Here is a 20,374-nt window from a genome sequence, read left to right as displayed (position 1 = left end):
TCCGAAAATACCGGACACTTCCGTCCCAGCTGGTGCACATCAACAAATTTTACCCTAAATGAGGGTGATTTAATCGAAATATTTACAAATCGGGGGCACATAAAAATCAAATGGAAATATGAAAAGGAAGAGGAAAGTGTAACAAATTTATTGACGTATGCATATTCCATGTGTTCTTATGCTTTAGATAAATAATCAGGCGAAGTTTAAGCGAGGTGAGGCAGACGACGAGGAAAGAGTTGCAAGCCTTCTCTCTCTTTATGTATCAGTCGAAAACGATATATTTAAAAACAGCTTACAGAAACAAAAGAGTTACATTATTGATAACATAAAGTGCATATTAGAATACAAAAATAGGAAAAAGGTGACTCGAACCCAGATTTAAAAAGAAAAAAAAATGGAAAAAAGGGGGGGGGGTCCATACCCCAAGTGCCTGTGGTTAGTACATGTATATGTAGAGACAAAATTGTCTCATATTTTGTATGATTTTTTTATATAGCTCATTAATGTAAAACAATATTGATTATAATTTTAAATAGAATGAATGTATACGGAGTATTTTACAGGAAAGTGATTTAGATTATGTCTGGATGACGCAAAATGTGGAAAATGAAAAATGGTTGTTGGATGTAATTAAGCAAACACTGATTGATCAATTTCAACAAAAATGGACTTCAGATTGTGCTACATTTAGTAAAGGCAAAATTTATAATTTGTTCACTTAAAGTATTTTTTTATTAAGAAATATTTAAATGACAATGTGTCAATGAATACTATACTTACATTGATAAAATTTAGAACTAGTAATCAGTCATAAATTGCAATCGAGACAGGCCGATGGAGCAATATACTTTTAAATCAAAAACTTATCCCACTTGAACTTAGAAAAAAATCAGAAAATATGGTATTTGAAATTTTGGCTGCCTGCGAGGGCATTCGTGGCGTTGCGACGCAACTACTTTATTTCAAATCATGGTAGCCAAAATATACAGTGTGCATCGTAAAAGCGAATGGACAGACTGAATTTTAAATTTACCGATTGTCCCGAATGTTTGTTGGTTTCAGGCCAACGAACAGGCGTATAAAAATAATGCTGAATACGAATAGCATTATATTATGTCATGTCCAGCTTTAAACGATTGTGGAAGATTGTATGAAATATATGGAGATAACGAAAGTATTCAAGCTCAAAAGTTTATTAAACAATACAAATTTTGGAGCAGAGCAAACACAGAGGTGGGATCAGATGCCATAGAGGAGTGAGTATCCCCTGCCGACCGGTCACACCCGCCTTTTGCTCCAATCCGTCGACAATTCATTGTGTAAATAATGGCCTAAAAATTAGAATGAAAAACGTCAGTCAGCATTAGACTTAATGATGAATTGTATTTGCTGGCAAGGTCATTGTATCTACTATCAACATATATAAGACGACCAAGTGCTTTTAGGTTTTTAAATTTATTTTCATGAAAAAAAATTAAGGTATCCGTCATCAAAAACCTTAGTAAATTCATCAATATATTTAATAAGAGAATCACCCTTCCAGGTAATGTAAACTATACACTCTTGCATTATGTATTTTGCTTGATATTGTTTTTGTTTACTTATGAATGTGAGAATAGATTGAATTGCAATTCAGCAGGGGCATATTTGTGACATCACAATTATACTTCAAGCGCACTGATCCTCCGATGAATACTGCTCCAAATTTTGGGTATATCGAGATTTATAAACCACTCTCGCTTCGAAGTTTGATGAGAATTCAATTTTCTTAAATACATCGACTTTATTTTTAAACTCGCGTTACGTATTCAAGAATATGCCGATGTAAAATATCATTTCTACTTCAGAATACAGTCAGCGCAATCGTGTTTCGTCTTTTTTTTTAAGGGAATAACTACACATGATTTTGATTGATAAAAAATTATACAGTAAATGGTAATTTTTGTGTCATATCATAAAGTTTAAGGGTTTCTTCAACGAATATGACTAGTCACCTTTACAATGTACGTTCTCATTAACGATTTTTTCAGGTGTTCTTTATCAGGCTGGGTTAGAATGGATGGATTCTGAAATTGAGTTAAACAACACAGAGTATGATTCGTACATCATACAGGGAAAGGACATTTTTATATTTACTCAGAAAGGTGAAATACATAAATTAATTCACACTTTCACTGAAATTGTGATTACGAAACTTTCAATTATTGCTCAATTAACATTAGTATTTTTCCCTTCATGCTTTTTTTTTATTAGTTGGCGAGTTGTCAGCACAGTGTTTTCTTGGACTCATAGCTTTCACTTCCCTTGAGACTGGATTGGCTTTGCGATGGCAAGCAAGCTCTTTGAACATACCTCTGAGCATAATCACAAAGGAGCAATTATTTCTATCTTCCTTAATTGTACCATTTGACTGCCGGCTTCGAAATGAAGCAATTGTTGCTATAGTGATGAAACAAGAATGGAAAAATTTCCTTTTATTACATGAAGATGTTTATGGTAACTTTATTGTTTCATTACGATTTATAATGCAAATCAAATCTCTGTCAATTGTCTCTATCAAATTACTTACCTTCAGTGATACATGTACATGTATTTCATTTCGAAAGCGAAAGCTAGTAATAATACTCATTATTCTCATGATTCTAGTATAAAAAAAATCAATATGAAATAAAAATATGCCATGCACATTTTTAATTGTATCAGTTCCTTTTTATTAATTTCAGATGACGACTGCGTACAAGATCTTTTACGAAGGCTTAGTTTGTTAAATATTTCTTCCGAATATATCTGCATAGCAAAAGAAGACAGCAGTAGAGTTCTTCTGACAATGATTAAAAACCAGGACATTTTTGAAAATGTTTGTCTTGTTACTCACTCGGAACAAACAGTGGATCTGATAGTCGAAGTACGACGATTGGTTAATTTTTTATGTCACATGACTGTCAATGCTTAAGGTTTATTGATCTTCTGATAAGACAGACAACTCCTACTGTAGTAAAAAAAAAGAACTATATTTTCTTTGTAAAATTGTCAAATTGAAAGGCCACTTCAATCAAATTTGGCCTTGCGATGTATGCTGAATTTGTATGCTTTTAAATAACAAATTAGACTTCTGAAAAATCATTAGCGTCAAAACAAAATTTTATATTAATTAACTTAAAGTAAACCTGTCGAAAGGAAGTTTTATATATTCAGAATATGTCTGTCTGACTGATCAATTGTAATCTGATAGTAACAGATCACCCTTAGAACCCTTATTCGATGCAGTTTTAATCTATTAACCACACACAGTCAATAAAATTATTTTAGTTAATTAATAAATGATGTATCCCAAAGATGTGTTTCCTCCTGAGAGTTATCTGTTAATACGGGGTACTAGTAACTCATTAAATATATAAAAATCAATTCTTATGATTAGTTGTAGATTCGACATTTACAATGCATGTATTGTGGATTAATAATGAATATATCCAACTTCAAATTTCTGTTTATCAAACATTTATCGAAATATTATGGGATGTAAATTTGAATATATCGAAGAGCAAAACTTCGATGAGACAATTGATTGCTAAATAAGATTATGAAAACTATAAACCTTCAAATAAAGGGTAAATATTTCCAAACCCAGTACTAGTTTTTCTTTCACCGATGCAATTTGATTAACATGAATTCATTTACTTGCACTATTGTTCGATATCGTTCTTTAAAATAATTACGTTTTGACTTAGGTTTTAAACACTAATATGTTCATTTCTTTCAGGCAATTTCTTTAGATATGTTTAACACGAGATATCAATGGATCCTGAACTTGGACCCAGGATTTTTGCAAAACAATACGATATTCAGATCGTTGCATCAAGGATTTGTTTTAACGCTTAACGTGGGTCTTCAGCATGAAAAATATAGAGTAAGAACCTTTCGTACACATACCAAGTCATTCATCACTTTCTATCAATAAAGGAGAAAAATGTTTAAACTATTTAACAATCAAAATGATATTTTCTATTCGATTTTTATGCTCTTCCGCTAAAAGTGAAGGCAACAAAATTACTGGTGCCTGTCCGTCCATCTATCCAACTTTGGTACAATGATCAGGGTTTGGGTTGAGTTGGTCAAATTTGTAATTTTTACAACGGTTTTGTATGATAAAAACATCGAATTTATTTGTATTATGGGGTCAAAGGGAAAGTGAACATTTTATTGATATCCAATTACTTTAGAATTGTTAGACTAGTATATCAAATTCTAGACCAAATTTCGCTTTACTCATGTCTCTGATTTTCATATTTGAAAGTAATGATAAAAAAGAATATTCAATTAACCAGGCTTGTACAACGCGGGGGGGGGGGGGGGGGGAGGGGTGCTGACCACCCTCATCTTTTTTAATATTATAGTACTATTTTGCTATAGTAAATTCTTATTTAGATGTTGACCCCCCCCCCCCCTCAACACTTTTTGTTGCTGTAATGTCAAGCAATGGCAACTTCTAGGATTTGGGCATTTAAAGTGCGGATTTTAGCTCTACTGATCAGAGACCAGGCCCCAGGATCATGAAACATCTTAAGTTTAAGTCAAAATCTTTTTGCTGCACTAAAATGTTAAGGATATCATGCAGCCAAAAATTGTCAATGTTGCTTCACAAAAGTGTTATTTTCTGCAAAAGTAGTTATTAATTCAAAAATTAATAAACATTTAATAGGTGATTGAAAATTTGACTTAAGTATAAGCCTGTTTCATGATCCTGGGGCCAGAAGAGCTTATGCGATAGTAAGGTGTCCGTCGTCCGTCCGTCAGTCTGTCTGTCCGTCTGTAAACTTTTTCAAAACGCTACTCCTCATACAGTTTTGGTCTGATTTCAATATAGCTTGGCACTTAAGTAGACTATACTAATATACATAATTTTTTGTATCGGTTTTTGATTTCAATGAACGGTGTTACCATGGTTACTAAAAACAGAAATTTCTGTGAAAAACGTTCAAAACGCTAGTCCTCCTACAGTTTTGGTCCGATTTCAGTATAACTTGGCATACAAGTGGACTACACTAAGATACATAATTCTGTGTATTGGTTTTTATTTCAATGAAAGATGTTGCCATGGTTACTAAATATAGAAATTTTCTTGAAATACTTTCAAAACGCTACTCCTCCCACACTTTTTTGTCGGATTTCAGTAGAGTAGAGTAGACTGCACTGAGATACATATTTGTCGTTATTGTTTTTTTGATTTTGTTGAATGATGTTGCCATTGTTACTTAAATCGAAACTTCTGTAAAAATTGTTTTAAAAGGCTACTCCTCCTACAGTTTTAGTCTGATTGCAATAAATCTTGCCACAAAAAGAGACTAAACCAAAGATCATTATTCTTTTTATTGCTGTTGCAAAGTTTCAAGTCCAAGTGCCAATTTTATCTTCCCTTATAAGTACAACCAGTAGAGCTACAGTTTCGTCAGAGACCTCTGGTTTGGCTGGTCACATTTTATGGAAGGTTCAACACCCCCCCCCCCCTTTCCACTTTTGAAACCGTTGCTACGGGCATGTTAACACATGATTGATGATTTAATAATGAGTTATTTTCAAACACTTAATAATTTGGATTCCACTTCACTTTTAGGCCTTGATTACTACGATATCCAAGGCGTACAGGGAAGAAATGGAAGATTCTCGAGCTGAAAATTTGACACAATCATGTTTTGTAAGTGAGCAATTAATAAAAAAAAAGTAACAGGTAAACAACTGAAATGGAAATGTTTATCACAACGGTTTGTATATTTTTTTTTCTAGGCAAGAGCCGTGACACCTTTTGAAGTATATAATCAATTGATATCGAATATTAAGATAACGATACATAGCTCAAGCAAGGAAATGTTGAAGTTCGAAGAAGTGGCTCAGTTTACTTTGGGCAATGGTCTAATAACTCGTAATGGTGAACTTTACGAAAACAGTTTCAGGGACTTTGGAAACAGAGTGCTAAAAGTAGCATCTGTCACGGTAATTAAATTAAGTATCCAAATTTCAACTCTGTCAAAATGCTTCGTACGGAGTTTGGTTTAATTTTTCATGTGTGATGGTTTGTTAAGAAGCAGTCTATGTTTTAGAATGCTCCATATGTGATGAAAGGCACAAATAACAATGGAAGTTCCTATTATTACGGCTTTTGTTACGACATACTGAGCGACTTTGCAGAGACATTCAATTTCCGGTATTAGCCTCAAGTTACATCATTTCAGAGAATTCTATATTGCTATATTAATGAACTTTCCAGAAATAAACTTACTAATCGATAAAATGTTTTCATATCTCTTTAATTATCGGCATAGTCTTGATAAATCTAAGAACTTATTTGTAGATACCAGTCTGTCGATGCCATTGACGGTTTATTCGGAAATCCCACGGAAGATGGCCTAAACGCTACTGGCATGGTGGGGATGGTTATGAGAGGGGTATGGCGTAAAAACATTCTATATCTAGTTAATCACTAATTAGATTTCAATTAAGCTTTATTCAGATTATGAGCCATTGCAAGGAAAAGCATGAAAAGTAGATTTTGTTCACAGGAAGTAGATATTGGAGTAGCACCATTTGCCGTAACAGCTACCCGTGATAGGGTCATAGACTATGTGTTACCTTTTCAAGAAGATGGTGTTGGAATACTAATGAAGAGAGTAGAAAACAAAGCAGACAAATTTTTCAGGGTTTTTCTCCCTCTGGATTACACGTCTTGGTTGGGCATTATTTTGGCCACGGTGATGACTTCATGCATTCTGTATTACATTGCGAAGCTAAGTCCACAATCAAGCCCAGGTGATTTACCATTGAGTCGTAATGTGTGGCTTATTGTTGGAACAGTTTATGGACAAGGTAACATGTTAGGTTACTACAGACATACACCCTCGCACACACATACATGACAAAAAGAATGCAAGACTGCATGATCAAAACGGCTCATAATTTCTCATAGAGTATTTTCATTTCAACCAATTACGACAACGGGGTAGTAAAGCTTCCTCCATAGTAAAAATATCCTCAGGAAGATCTACTTTGTAGTAAATCTTACCCCAAGGGTGAAGGTTTACCATATACTATATGGATATTTCTTCCACATAGTGAACTTTCCCACCTAACCGTAAACGTAAATTGTGAATCTAGATTTCTCATGTAGTAAATCATCATGTAACGATCTTTACGAGAAATGGTAACTTGACGTGTTGACTGTTGGTGATTCAAGTCAGCATCACTTCCGGTGGATCACTTGAAACTTCCGGTACAACACATCAACTGTACTATAGTGACAATGAAATTTCCTAGCAACCTGGGAATTATTTGTATGTGTGAATTAATGCAAAAATACTTGGAATCAAATATTAAAACTTCTTATTGTAACGAAAATAGCGATAAAAGCAGAAAATGTAGTAGAAACTCCTCCTTTTATTCTGCATCCATCTTGTATCATATCAATGGCTCTCCAGTTCTTATCTGCGGGCATACGCTGTATTTTATTCGAAATGTGCTTGTGTTTTTTTGTTTTTTGGTAAAAGAATTATTTACAGGAAAAAAACCCCAAAAATCAATGAAGTTTTTTTTCCCTTCAATACACGAGCGCGGTTTTTCCTTTCACGATAAAATCGTCAATTTAAGGTTCAGTAGATTTTCCAGCGATTTCTATATTCTTGTTTAATAGCTGAGTATTACTGATAAAAACAGAGTACTGTTGTATATGAGAGAAGCTATTGGAAGAAATAGAATAGCGGGTTAATAGTTTTGATTGGTATATATTTTCAATATTCCGGGGGAAGGCCTGCTATGCGGAAGGTTTACTATATATACGAGACCGATATATCTTTTCAATCTTTTTTTTTTTTTTATAGATGATGGAACACGTCCGAGTTTTGAATCTGGACGGATCATTCTTGGATTTTGGTGGGTATTTACCATACTCATAACAGCATCGTACACTGCTAATTTGGCGGCATTTTTTACCATTTCTTTGGCGAAACCACCCGTAAAGAACCTTGAGGAGCTGGCTTCACAAACAATTTATAAACCACTTATAGTTCAGGAGACAAACCACCATGCCATGTTCAAGGTAATTTACTCTCTCTTTTCAGTTCAAAGTGTCATTTGTTAAATGCAACTGCCATATGCATGGACTTGTATAGAACTTTTTTTTGTGTGGTACGTAGGGCTGGGACGATATATCGAGATATCGATAATATCGATTCAATGTGAGGATGATACGCATATCGATACATATGAAGAAATATCGACATATCGCCCAAAAAATTCTGACTAATGTTTTTCTTTGTTTACTTAACATTTTGGGTTTAATATGTAAAATAATTATGCTTAATATAAATATAAATATGAAATACATAATAATTAAGACCACTTGTGCAAAATAATTAAGTTTTACAACAGATATACAACTTCTTTGAATAAATTATTCTTATATGTGAAGAAATGTTTTGTTCACTTCAATATAAAAAAAGGATTTATAACCAATTTAACATATCGTGATACATATCGTATCGTGGCTCAAATATCGGGATACGTATCGATATAGAAAAAGTTGTATCGTCCCAGCCCTAGTGGTACGTGTGGTTACTTTGTGAACTATGGTTGCTTCAAAGGAAGAAGGTGGCTGTAGGAAGACGTCAGTGGAGTTATTTTGATACTTATTTTGATAAATATCACGATAAGAGCTATGCATTTATCGTTCAGTTTATTTTTATCATCTCTCGAAAATACAAATGATCTGAGGTTTCGTTTTTTGTCTTAAATGTTCAAAAATGTGCAAAAAGTAACAGTATAATACCGCGGTTATGATTTTTAATAAAACGTTAATTCTACGTTATTGTTTAGATTTTTCATATGGAATACATTGTAAATGTGTAATAGAAGATTAATTTATGGAAAAAGACGAATAAAAATATCCTTGGACCCAGGATGTATATTCGGGGGGGGGGGGGGGTCCTGTCCACAAGCACCTGTGTTATTTCTAAAATTATGATAAAAACTTAGTACCTTCATTGTCTCTTTCAACTGACGCTCGGTTCACAGGCACCTGACGTTACTTATTTTTCTTTTAATAAAAAAATATATGTAAAGGGTATGTTTTTTTTAATTAAAAGAAAAATAAGTAACGTCAGATGCCTGTGGCTCGGTTGTCTCCATAAATCTCTTTCGAGTTGCTCTTCGAAGATTTACGGAGACAGTCGAACGTCTGGTAGAACGACTACTACCTTTCCGGATTTAGGAAATAAATTAGGAAATGATTTTCCGAGTTGCCGGAAAGGCCCCAGAAAATGCAGTTGCTATAAAACAGTAGGTCACACTGGAATATTTCAAACCAAGTGCTCATTGGTTCTACCAATCTCTTAAAATAATTGTATTTTTCACCTGAAAATTTAAATAACATTGAACTTAAGAACAGTTGCCACTGTTAACGTGAAGTCCACTAAAGTATCACCATTCTGAATTGCGACCCCCCCCCCCCCTCGGTACACACTGTCTTCCAATTATTAATCGATTCAGCTAAATAAACCAATGGTTCAGATATCTACTTCTGTGTTTTATAATGGCTACAGCGTAAGCTCACCTATCTTTTTAAAAGATAGCACATTATGTAATTGTCCGAAGGTCTTGAAGTTGCAGAAATATCCTCTGTTTACTTCATATTTAAACAATAAATTGATAAAATGCTTTCTTTGGTTGTTAATATGGTAATTAATGTTGCAGCTGTTGCATAAGCGGGTTTTGTAATTTTTTCTGCAATCTGTGTTAAAGATATCAATAATACAATATTTAACGTATGTACGGCATTGTACGTTTCATTGATGGAAGAGTTTTGGTTTTCAGAAGAAATAAATGAGATAATATTCAGTGGATGTAAATATAATTTAATGCAGTGCCCAAATTGATTACATTAATAGTGATGTACAGTAACGTTAACATTCATTTTACCACCCGCCTAGATCTGTTTCCCTTTGCTCCTAAAGAGGATCATCTGATGACTTTATTATTCCATTCCAGGAAGCTACAGAAGGTTTGTACAAGAGTATATGGAACATGATGTCAGACATGCCAAAAATTAAAACAGTGGAAGAAGGATACGAGCTGGTGAAAACCGGACAATACGCTCTGCTTTGGGATCACTCCCAGTTCCAGTACTTTATTCATAACGACTGCGGTTCGCTAGAGATAGCCCAGGAATCCTTCAACAAAATTAGTTTATCTTTTATCATTCCAGAAAACGCACCCTTTAAAAAGGTTTTTGATGATCAGTAAGTATAAAGCCATAAATCACAAGTTTAGGAAAGCTTTTGTCTATTGAGTTTTGTTAAAATCATCTCTCCTCTATACATGTAACATGGGAACGTTTTGCTTTCCATGGAATCCGTGGACACATAGTTATGCAAATCATTTCATAAAAAGTACTTAATATGCAAATCATAATATCATTATATATATCATTTAATATCAGTATATCAAAACTATTAATATAAATGGACTTAAATATTACAAAAGGACATTTCAATGTGAATACATGTATATTATTTTTCTATGTGCGTAACTTTGTAAAGTCTTTCCAACTGTTTGACCAAATTGTCTGCTTGACTGGACTTTTGAACTATAGATGTTTCTTACACAATATTCCTGCAGATCACACGCCAAATACAGGTACCTTCTTTATTCTTTTTCAGTATGTTAAGGATGCTAGAAGGAGGAATTATTGCAAAATTTAGAGCCAAATGGTGGAGGAAGGACAAATGCATCAGTATCACCAAAAAGGCTACCACACTAAAGATGGACAGTTTGTCCGGAATATTCGTTCTCTACGCAGCCATTTTAGGTTTGGTTGCCATTACTTTTACGTGTGAAGTAATACGAGTTTACAGGAAGTGGAAACAAGGAACAAAGGTCGATAATGATATGGAATTGAGTAAAAATGCTGTTTTGTCCAGTAACAAACACGATAATGCTTCAATGAATATTACGGAATCGGATATGTTAGCAACAAAAAATAAATGAGAGACTGTATTTCTTTTTCTTGAAGGATTGGATTTGTTTTGTGAAAATAAATGAGAAATCTTTTCATTTTTTTTCACATTACAATGAATTCTCTCATTCGGTATTTCATTAATCATGATATCATGTTGATCGTGGTCAGTTCTAGCACCACATTATGATGACCATTGTCTGAAAATTATCTGATATAATATTTTGTTAATCATGATGTTGTTCAGTTGTAGAGCTTTCAGTTTGGAGACGGCAGCTCGTTTGGACATTTTAATGTCAATGACAACATAGCGCTTACGGCTGTAGCAGTGGAGTTCTTTATCGTGTCAATGCGTACCGTGACACAGACATTCGTTTTTTAATCATATCCAGAAAACCTGTGACTTTCACTTCTATGGTGTCGGGTGCTTGATGAATGAACAGTCACTACCTATGTTAAATTCTTCGGTTTGATGTAACGAAGGAATAGGGATCGAACCCGGGCCTACCGGTTACGAAGTGAGCGCCCAACCACAAGGTTACCGTAATCTTTGATATGTGTTGATCATGGGGTGATATGGAACATGTATTGCGTTGATCATGGTCTGCTATGAATTGCATGTTTAATGATATTTTTATACAATTGATCTGCAAGTATAATATGTGTGTGTATACTGATTATTATCTGAGATACTATGTAAATGATTTGTCAATCATGGTTTGTTTTGATATCATGATAAGCATGAACCTTTGTTTTGACCAGTTGACAGAAGATGGGATTGCTGTGTTCTCAGCTATATAAATTAGACTTTGGGTATGGTTCGTTATCTTTACATTTCATGTTGTTGATTATGGTCTGACATGATATGTATGTTAATGATAGTATTATATGATATTTCAATAAACATGGTCTGATGATATACAGTAGTGTAGATAGCAAAAAGATTACTGTATTTAACAAAAGGCAAGGGTCTGAGACCACCTTGAGGTCCCCAGCGGATCCAGTGCATTCAGCCTGGGCCCTGGTGGGGGCCAAGAGGCAAAGCCCACGGGAGCTCCTGGAATATCATGGTTTTCTAATTTTTACTATCGTAACTCTACTATATATGAAGAAAAAAGGCTGCGTTTTGACAAAATCTGTAAAATTTGTTTCTTCAAAAGTATTTACGGTAGTATGAAGGCATTTCATTTTCAACAGTGAAATACTGCTAATCATACATATACCATCCGTTGAATAAAATTTATATTTTCACAGGTATTATTTTTTCCAATTAGAAATGCAAAGTTTTAGGTGGCAATACAAGTTCGCCTTTTTTAAAATCAATTTAAAAAAAAATCAAATAAAACCTCTCATATTTTAATGTTCAAAATGCTATTAAAGTTTGAATTTAATTAAAGTTGGCTTTTTGTTTAAATTTACTGATCCCTTTATTTCATTTCAATATTTTTCTTTTTAAATGCACCTTTGTATACCTTCATTGCAATATGTTTTGAATATTAATAGAGAGACAGCTAGTAGAGAATAAAAAAAAATAGATAAAGAAAAAAAAATTATAAAAAGAAAAATCAATGTGGATTTTATTTCATGAGATTTTTCTTTTAAATATTTATATTTTCAGGAGTGCGATACCAACTAAAAACATTGAATATCCATTTAAAATGCTATTGCATTTTCAATTATTGATTGATTTTAAAATAAAGTATTCTTGTAACGCAGTAAATTTGTATTTTAGAATAAACAGGGGAGTTGATGGTTTGTATAATTGCTTTTTTTAAAAAAGTTTTTCAATTATTGGTTGATTTTTTTTTTAAAGTATTCTTGCAACGCAGTAAATTTGTAGTTTAGAATTACATGTAACAGGGGAATTAATGGTATATATAATTGCTATTAAGTTTTTTTTTTTTTTATAAAAATTGTCCTTGAAATTAAAAAAAAAATTAAATAATACAAAAAAAAAATGTAACAAAAAGCTGATTTTTTTTGGTCAATATGATTGTATAAATAAAATAAATCTGGAAAGCCTTGGTCTTTTTTTCAAGTTTCAAATATTAGTACGAGTTGGCTGCACAAATGCACGAGCGTGCGAAAATTCACCAATATAAGTTCAATAACACCTTTATTATACAACTAAAACATTTTCCCATTGATTTATTTTAATTATTTAAATTAATTAACTCAAAATTAATAAGAATTTTTCCGTATCTGTATTAAATTAAAACCGTAAAATATCTGTCCGGAGGTGTTCAATATCACATGTCATTATTACAGTGTACCGGTATGTACAGTGACCCTCCCATGCGTTATGATTTGCTTATTTGGGTTTTTATTGAGGCTTATAGGTACTAAATTATTAACTAATAATTTCAATTTTACGTGAAAATAGATACATCTCATCTGCCTGCCACTACCCATTATAAATATTGTATTATTGTTTTATATAATCTATATGCGAGAAAGAAAGTACGCAAGCGTATTGCTACCTGTTGAAAAAAGGACTATATATCATACGAGTCAATTTTGGCCCCCGTTAATTTAAACATTTTATAAAAGTGATCCAGGTATGTTAGATTATTTTGTAGAAGGGTTTACATTTATACCATATTGTTCCTTATGTAGCTGTCAGTCCCCTAATTTATATAATTTTATTCACGAGAATTTTATATGGCGCAATATACCCGAAACCGCGTGTTCACGATTTTCAATCTGATCCAAATGCCCTTTTTTAGCTCACCTGAGCTGAAAGCTCAAGTGAGCTTTTCTGATAACATTTTGTCCGGCGTCCGTCATGCTGTCCGTCCGTCTGTAAACTTTTCACATTTTCGACTTCTTATCAAGAACCACTGGGTCAATTTCAACCAAATTTTCCACAAATTATCTCTGGGTAAAGGGGATTCAAGTTTTTTTTTCAAATGAAGGGCCAAGCCTTCTTCCAATGGGAGATAATTACAAATTAGTGAAAAATTAATGGCGACTTTTAAAATTCTTCTTCTCCAGAACCACTGGGCCAGGAAAGATGAAACTTATATGAAGACATCCTCAGGTAATGTAGATTCAAGTTTGTTCAAATTATAGATATATGTGGCGGGGCCACAATGAACTATCAAAGATTAACATGGGAATGCATGGGAAAAATCTTTAAAAATCTTTTCCAGAACAGAGCCATGATTGGTCATAATTATATATATGGAAGCAACCTCAGGTAGTGTACATTCAAATTTGTTCAAATCATGACCCCTGGGGGTAGGGTGGGGCCACAATGGGTTATCAAAGATTTACATAGGAAAAAATCTTTAAAAATCTTCATCTCAAGAACAGCAAAGCCATGATTGGTCATATTTATATGGAAGCAACCTCGGATAGCGTGCATTCAAGTTTGTTCAGATCATGACCCCGAGGGTCGGGCATGGCCCCAATGGAACAATCAAAGATTTATATATCAATACATAGGAAAAATCTTTAAAAATCTTCTTCTCAAGAACAACAGAGCCATGATTGGTAATATTTATACGGAAGCATCTTCAGGTAGTGTAAATTCAAGTTTGTTAAAATTATGACCCCAGGGGTAGGGTGGGGCCACAGTAGAAGATAAAACTTATAGGAAAAAAATGTTTTTTAAAACTTCTTAAGCCATGGTTTGTCAAAGAAATATGGCAGCATCCTTAATTAGTGTAGATTCAAGTTTGTTCAAATAATACCCCTCTCCCCTTAGGGATAGGTTGATACCACTCATAAAATACGGAACTCCTAGCCAAAGTGCTCAGGTGAGCGATGTGACCCATGGGCCTCTTGTTTAGAAATATAACATCCTTAATTTCAACATTTCTCGCTATTTTAGCATATTTTGTATAAAAATGCTTTTTACAGATGTATTAATTAAGCAATATTTCTTCGGAAAATATTAAGCGCAAATTAGAATAAACATTTTATATGTATCTATACAAGACTGATTTAGTATTTACAGAAAAAAAAAATTGCTTGTTCAAAGCTGCACTCAAATTTTTCCCTTATGAAAAAAAGGTCAAGGAAAATGCAAATTTTTGTCTCATTTTGATTGGATTGCAAAAATTGCATCATTTCTGATGTCATATAATACTATATACTGTAATTCCAAAGAATGAATAAAAATGAGACAAATGGATGGTAGATGTATCTAATCATTTCATCATGCACCCAGCATATTCCTTGATTTAATTATAACATAGAAGTGGATAAACATTAGCTGCTCACAATTTATACGAATCTTGCATTACTATTTTAATCAAGAGTAACCCACAAATTTATATTTTGGACGAAAGTTTATAGCAGAGTAGTTCAAGGTATTGGCGCTTGGTTTTAGAATGGTGTTTTGTGTATTATGTGTTTTTCTATGTCTGTCTTAATACAATCATTAAAATAAAAAATTAGAAATGGCTGAAATTAGCTTTTTTTAAAAAAAATATCATAAACAGAAATAGGATATCTTTTAAAAAAGCTAATAGCAGATTTTTGGTTTTAATGAGTGTTTTAACTTGTATTAGTCGCCAGTGTACAGTACACCATTTACTGTTTCAGTTTTATATGGATCGATTTGAAGATATGATGAACTGAGATGTCCAGGGATCCTCCAAAGAACTTGTTTTACCCAAAGTCAAACTGGTTCTCACTCCCTGTGTGAAGCACCAGTTTATGACTGCCTGCAAACATGTGTAAAACGGTATTGGTTGTACAGTTGAAATTTAGCTCAAATTTTATTAATTAATGCAGGTGCCAGAATCAAAATGTGCTTTTAAAACTTTTATACCATTTAAACTAAAAGTAAGTATTTTTTTTATTTTTTAACTGACACCATACAAATGAAAAACAGAGGACATTCGAAATGATTTGTTTTGACTCTGCTCTACAGCAGCAAAATACAGATACAGCCACTGACCATAAATGTTGTAAGGCGTTTCGCTGTTTAGTGTTACTATTGCACTGATAATTATTATTATATTTTCTAGGAAAACATTAACGTGGACAAGAAAGACTGAAAAATGTCTGAAGGGCAAGGAGAGGTAACTCCTCAGAAAGTTTATGAAAGTGTTGAAGATGAAAATTATAAGAGGATTAAAAGTCAAACGTAAGTTAAAGTCAATGATGTTTTTTTTTCCTTTGTTCACTTTAGCAGTTTAGCTGCAGATCTGTAGCTCTGGTCTGAAAAAAAAAATGGAATGGACAACCATAGAGCTACAGTGCCACCAATTGAAAAAAGTATATTTATTGTGACCAAACAAGTGTGCTGTTTCTCAATTTAGTAATGGGAATACAACAAACAAGCTGATTTCTGAAATATTCAGATCTTAATTCAGATGACAAAAGGGATAAACTTTGGATCTTTGTTTCCCATACCACATTCTAATAAACAGGTTGGGACCAATCGCTCAAGTAGGGTATAATAGCTCGTTTGGGATATAATATCCCAAACTGGATACAAATTTACAGTGCAAAAAAGATTATTTTTTTTTATTTTGGCTCTAAATATCATAAATCCACATTAAAGTACTTAAAAAGGAATAACTTTTGACAAGCAAGTTTTTCTGCAACCCTACAGTTTGTTAGATTGATCCCCAAGGAGTTTAGGAACTTCTGAGGGATCAATCTCCTAAACAGTGGGCATACAGAAAAACTTGTTAACCAAAAGTTATTCCTTTATAAGTTTCTTGATGTGGATTTATGATATCTATAGCCAAACTAATTTTTTTCATTTTTTGCACTGTAAATTTATATCCCATTTGGGATATTATATCCCAAATGGGCTATTATATCCCATTTGGGCGATTGGTCCCAACCTGATAAATGCTTATGAGCAGCCCATGAGAAGCACATGTATGATGCCAATGATTTCTGCATACTTTGCTGCACAAGGCAGTGATGGACAGCACAATAAATGGAAAGTGGAGAAAAAATTATCATTTTGTCTTTTGCAGCTGTAGCATAATTCAGAACAATTTTTACTGCAACATGTACAAATCCCAGTCAGTCTTTCCTCTGTCATTCTTGACAAATCATGGTATGCAAATATAAGTAATAAACAACATTTATTCAGTAAATAGCGTAATGAATAACAATAGTTCTGCTAGCATATTTTCCATGATGCGCTAGCCCATATCATGGATTATGCCAGCAGAGCAATTGCTATTCATAACACCATTGGCAAATTCTTTTGTAATTACACATCTATGTCATTATTGTTAAAAACAAAGTTATCTGTATTACTCTTAGATTTGTAGGGATTATCTCGCTTAAAACTTAGAGCTTTCCTTTTTAATATTTGGTCATTTGATAAGTTTTAATGACCTGTTTTAAGCTGCAATTCACATTTCTCTACAGATGCACCAACTGTCAAAGTTTCTTGACTAGGTCTCGCATTTACTTGAGCTGAAAAGAGGGTTTTGACATATTTGGATATATAATCTTAATAAAAGGTCACACTGACACATTGAGGGTGAGACACAGATTCTATCCAAATGACCAAGTTTGATGATTCTAAGCCATATTATTTTCCAGTTACGAGTTGGATAGGGTTTTGCCTCATTTGGCCCTGACCTAACAGGCCCGTAGGAAGCAATTTCAGTTTAGGGGGGCACAGCCAAACATTTTCAGTTGAGGGGGCACTATCAACTACCAAAATTCCTTGACAAGCAAAGAAAAAAAGAAAAAAAAGGTCATCAGCATTTTTTATTGAAGGGGCACAAGCCACAGTTTTCTATAGTATCTATAGTATTCCATACATTGCCCCCCCCCCCCCCCCCCCCCCCCGGTTCCTACGGCCATGCCTAACCTTAATTTGTGATAAATCCTCTACTCAAGTTTCATCAGCCGACAAAGTTTGATGATTCTAGGCCTTATAGTGTACGTGTATGTCTATAGACAGACAAACATTCCAATTCCAGTGCACCCCATCCACTTCACTTTGTTTGTGAGGACTTAAATTATTATTTCATGCAATTTCAATTATTATATCATGCTCTTTTTAGTGAGCTTTTCTGATTGAAATTTGTCCGTTGTCTGTTGTCGTCGTCATCGTAAACTTTTCACATTTTCATCTTCTTCTCAAGAACCACTGAGCTAATTTCAACCAAACTTGCCAAAAAGTATTCTTGGGTAAAGGGATTCAAGTTTGTTCAAATGAAGGGCCACACCATCTCCCAAGGGGAGATAATCAAGATTTTATGTAAAATTAATGGCATCATTTAAAAATCTTCTTCTCAAGAACCACTGTGCTTGAAAATATGAATCTTAAGTGGAATCATTGTCAGGTAGTGTAGATTCAAGTTTTTTCAAATCATGACCCCCGGGGGTAGGGTGGGGCCACAATGGGGGATCAAAATTTTACATAGTAATACATAGGAAAAATCTTTAAAAATCTTCTTCTCAGGAACAGCAAAGCCATGATTGGTCGTATTTATATGGTAGCATCCTCAGGTAGTGTAGATTCAAGTTTGTTCAAATCATGACCCTAGGGGTAGGGTGGGGCCGCAATGGGTGATCAAAGTTTTACATAGGAATAAATTATAAGGAAAATTCTTTTAAAATCTTCTTCTCGAGAACAGCAAAGCTGTTATTGGTCATATTTATATGTAAGCATCCTGAGGTAGTGTAGATTTTAGTTTGTTCTAATCATGATCCCTGGGGAGTAGGGTGGGGCCACAATGGTGATCAAAGTCTTACATAGTAATACATAGGAAAAATCTTTAAAAATCTTCTTCTCAAGAACAGCAAAGCCATGATTGGTCGTATTTATAATGAAGCATCCTCAGGAAGTGTAGATTCAAGTTTGTTCAAATCATGACCCCCGGGGGGTAGGATGGGGCCATAATGGGTGATCAAAGTTTTATATAGGAATACATAGGAAAAATCTTTAAAAATCTTCTTCTCATGAAACAGCAAAGCTGTGATTGGTCATATTTATACTTTTCAATACTGAACTGATTAATTTTCTGCTTTTTCCTAGCCAAAGTGCTCAGGTGAGCGATATGGCCCGTGGGCCTCTTGTTTTCGAGAAAGATCATTTAAATGGTAAGGATATGTTATTCTTAGTTGTTATCTGCAAAATTCACCACCAGGTAATATAAGATGATGAGATAATATGAAAGTGTGTAGTTTCTCAGCAGATATCTGTGAAATTTAAAACAATATCTCCTATTTTTTATTACAGGACAACACTCAGACAAGCTCCTAATATAGCAGGAATTAGCTCTGCCCTTGGTCTGGCTGCTACAACATTCACCTGGTACAGATTTTCTGCCAGTAGACTTCATAACTTAACTGTGGCATTGCTTCTTGCACCTAATATGGTCATCACTCATATTTTCACCAAATTTGCTTATAAACATGATGTGACTTTACCAATTACTGCAGGAGATTTAAGTGATGATCATGCGATTGCATTAAGTACAGGAGAACAGTTGGTATTTGGTGCAGCACTGCCTATTATTACTGCCTCATATCCTTTCCTGGTTGTTACTTGGGAACAAGGGAAAAAATCGGGTTTATCTCTTTCAAAACATGTTGGAAAGCAAATGAAGAAATTCTTGACAGAATTCAGCTTCAGAGGAAATAGACGTTATTATAGAGTTATAGGAATTAATGTGATTCTTCAGCTGGGTGTAGGGGCACTTCTGGGATACAATCAAGTTGTCGAAAGAAATTTAGTGAAGGATAAAATCTACAAGGAAAAAGAAATTTTACCAGAATATCAAGACTTATTTTTAAAGGAAACAGACTTCTCTGAAATTGGAAATTCGTTTGACTCTATTCGTTTTAGGCTTGAAGAAGCTTTTAGAAGATTTTTTCCCCCAACTGAATGAAATTGATTTTAACTTGAATTGTACACTTCTAGAGAATGGAATTTTTTTTTTCAAGAAATGTGCTGTTGTGAATGTTTTACATTAAAACAGGCTGCAAATCTCTAAACTTGTTTTGTTTTTAGCTCACCTGATCAAAGTGTGTCCAGCATCGATCTGTCTGTCGTTCATCTCATGTTGTATGTAAACTTGGGACATTTTCTTTTCCAGAACCGCTGGGCCAATTTCATTCAGTCTTTCGTCAAACCATCCATGGGTAAAGGGGAAACAAGTATGTACCGGGCCAGTTTCCTCTTCCAAGGATGAAAAACTGGTGGTGTCATAAAAATCATCAGCTCAAGAACAAGAGGGCCGCGATATTCATAGTAATTTGCAAGCATCTCTAGCCAGTGTTCAAATCCTGGTTCCTGGGGGTAGGATGGGCCCAAAGTAAGAGATCGAAGTTTTACATGGGAATTTATTGTAAAAAAAACTTATGAAGAACAGCTAGGCTTTAAACATGCATAATGAGTCATATGAATATGTAAGTTTCTTTACTCTATTCAAAGTT

The 20,374-nt window shown here is 33.9% G+C and overlaps 2 protein-coding genes across 3 annotated transcripts; both read left to right on the top strand.

Annotated features, from left to right (window-relative positions):
- LOC133184565 (glutamate receptor ionotropic, kainate 2-like) lies at positions 1–11,080 on the top strand. The gene is made up of 13 exons (XM_061319654.1): positions 1–155; positions 2,034–2,147; positions 2,257–2,499; positions 2,727–2,920; positions 3,764–3,910; positions 5,615–5,695; positions 5,785–5,991; positions 6,099–6,202; positions 6,350–6,443; positions 6,558–6,861; positions 7,869–8,086; positions 10,033–10,283; positions 10,704–11,080. Exons 2-13 carry the CDS (start codon positions 2,063–2,065, stop codon positions 11,029–11,031), a joined length of 2,256 nt encoding a protein of 751 aa, XP_061175638.1. The 5' UTR covers positions 1–155; positions 2,034–2,062; the 3' UTR covers positions 11,032–11,080.
- A 4,587-nt stretch (positions 11,081–15,667) lies between these two features.
- On the top strand, positions 15,668–19,933 carry LOC133184754 (uncharacterized). Of its 2 annotated transcripts, none has more exons than XM_061319825.1 (3): positions 15,668–15,692; positions 15,979–16,097; positions 19,176–19,933. In XM_061319825.1, the coding sequence occupies exons 2-3, from the start codon at positions 16,012–16,014 to the stop codon at positions 19,825–19,827; spliced, it is 738 nt and encodes a 245-aa protein (XP_061175809.1). In that variant the 5' UTR covers positions 15,668–15,692; positions 15,979–16,011; the 3' UTR covers positions 19,828–19,933. The 2 variants fall into 2 exon arrangements, with proteins under 2 accessions (XP_061175809.1, XP_061175808.1); XM_061319824.1 differs by lacking the exon at positions 15,668–15,692 and adding an exon at positions 15,706–15,793.
- The last annotated feature ends 441 nt before the right edge of the window (positions 19,934–20,374 follow it).

The sequence above is a fragment of the Saccostrea echinata genome, unplaced genomic scaffold, assembly GCF_033153115.1.
Source record: "Saccostrea echinata isolate AGI-Se365-2 ecotype Australia unplaced genomic scaffold, CSIRO_AGI_Sech_v1 ptg000010l, whole genome shotgun sequence".
Classification (NCBI taxonomy): domain Eukaryota; kingdom Metazoa; phylum Mollusca; class Bivalvia; order Ostreida; family Ostreidae; genus Saccostrea; species Saccostrea echinata.
This window is presented reverse-complemented; position numbering and strand designations above follow the sequence as displayed.

Excerpts from the sequence above, each read along its gene's own strand:
- LOC133184565 (XM_061319654.1), top strand. The coding sequence starts at position 2,063 with ATGGATTCTGAAATTGAGTTAAACAACACAGAGTATGATTCGTACATC. Across the intron at positions 3,911-5,614 it reads TTCAGCATGAAAAATATAGA|GCCTTGATTACTACGATATC; the intron begins GTAAGAACCTTT and ends CTTCACTTTTAG. Across the intron at positions 6,203-6,349 it reads GCAGAGACATTCAATTTCCG|ATACCAGTCTGTCGATGCCA; the intron begins GTATTAGCCTCA and ends ACTTATTTGTAG.
- LOC133184754 (XM_061319825.1), top strand. The coding sequence starts at position 16,012 with ATGTCTGAAGGGCAAGGAGAGGTAACTCCTCAGAAAGTTTATGAAAGT. Across the intron at positions 16,098-19,175 it reads AAGAGGATTAAAAGTCAAAC|GACAACACTCAGACAAGCTC; the intron begins GTAAGTTAAAGT and ends TTTTTATTACAG.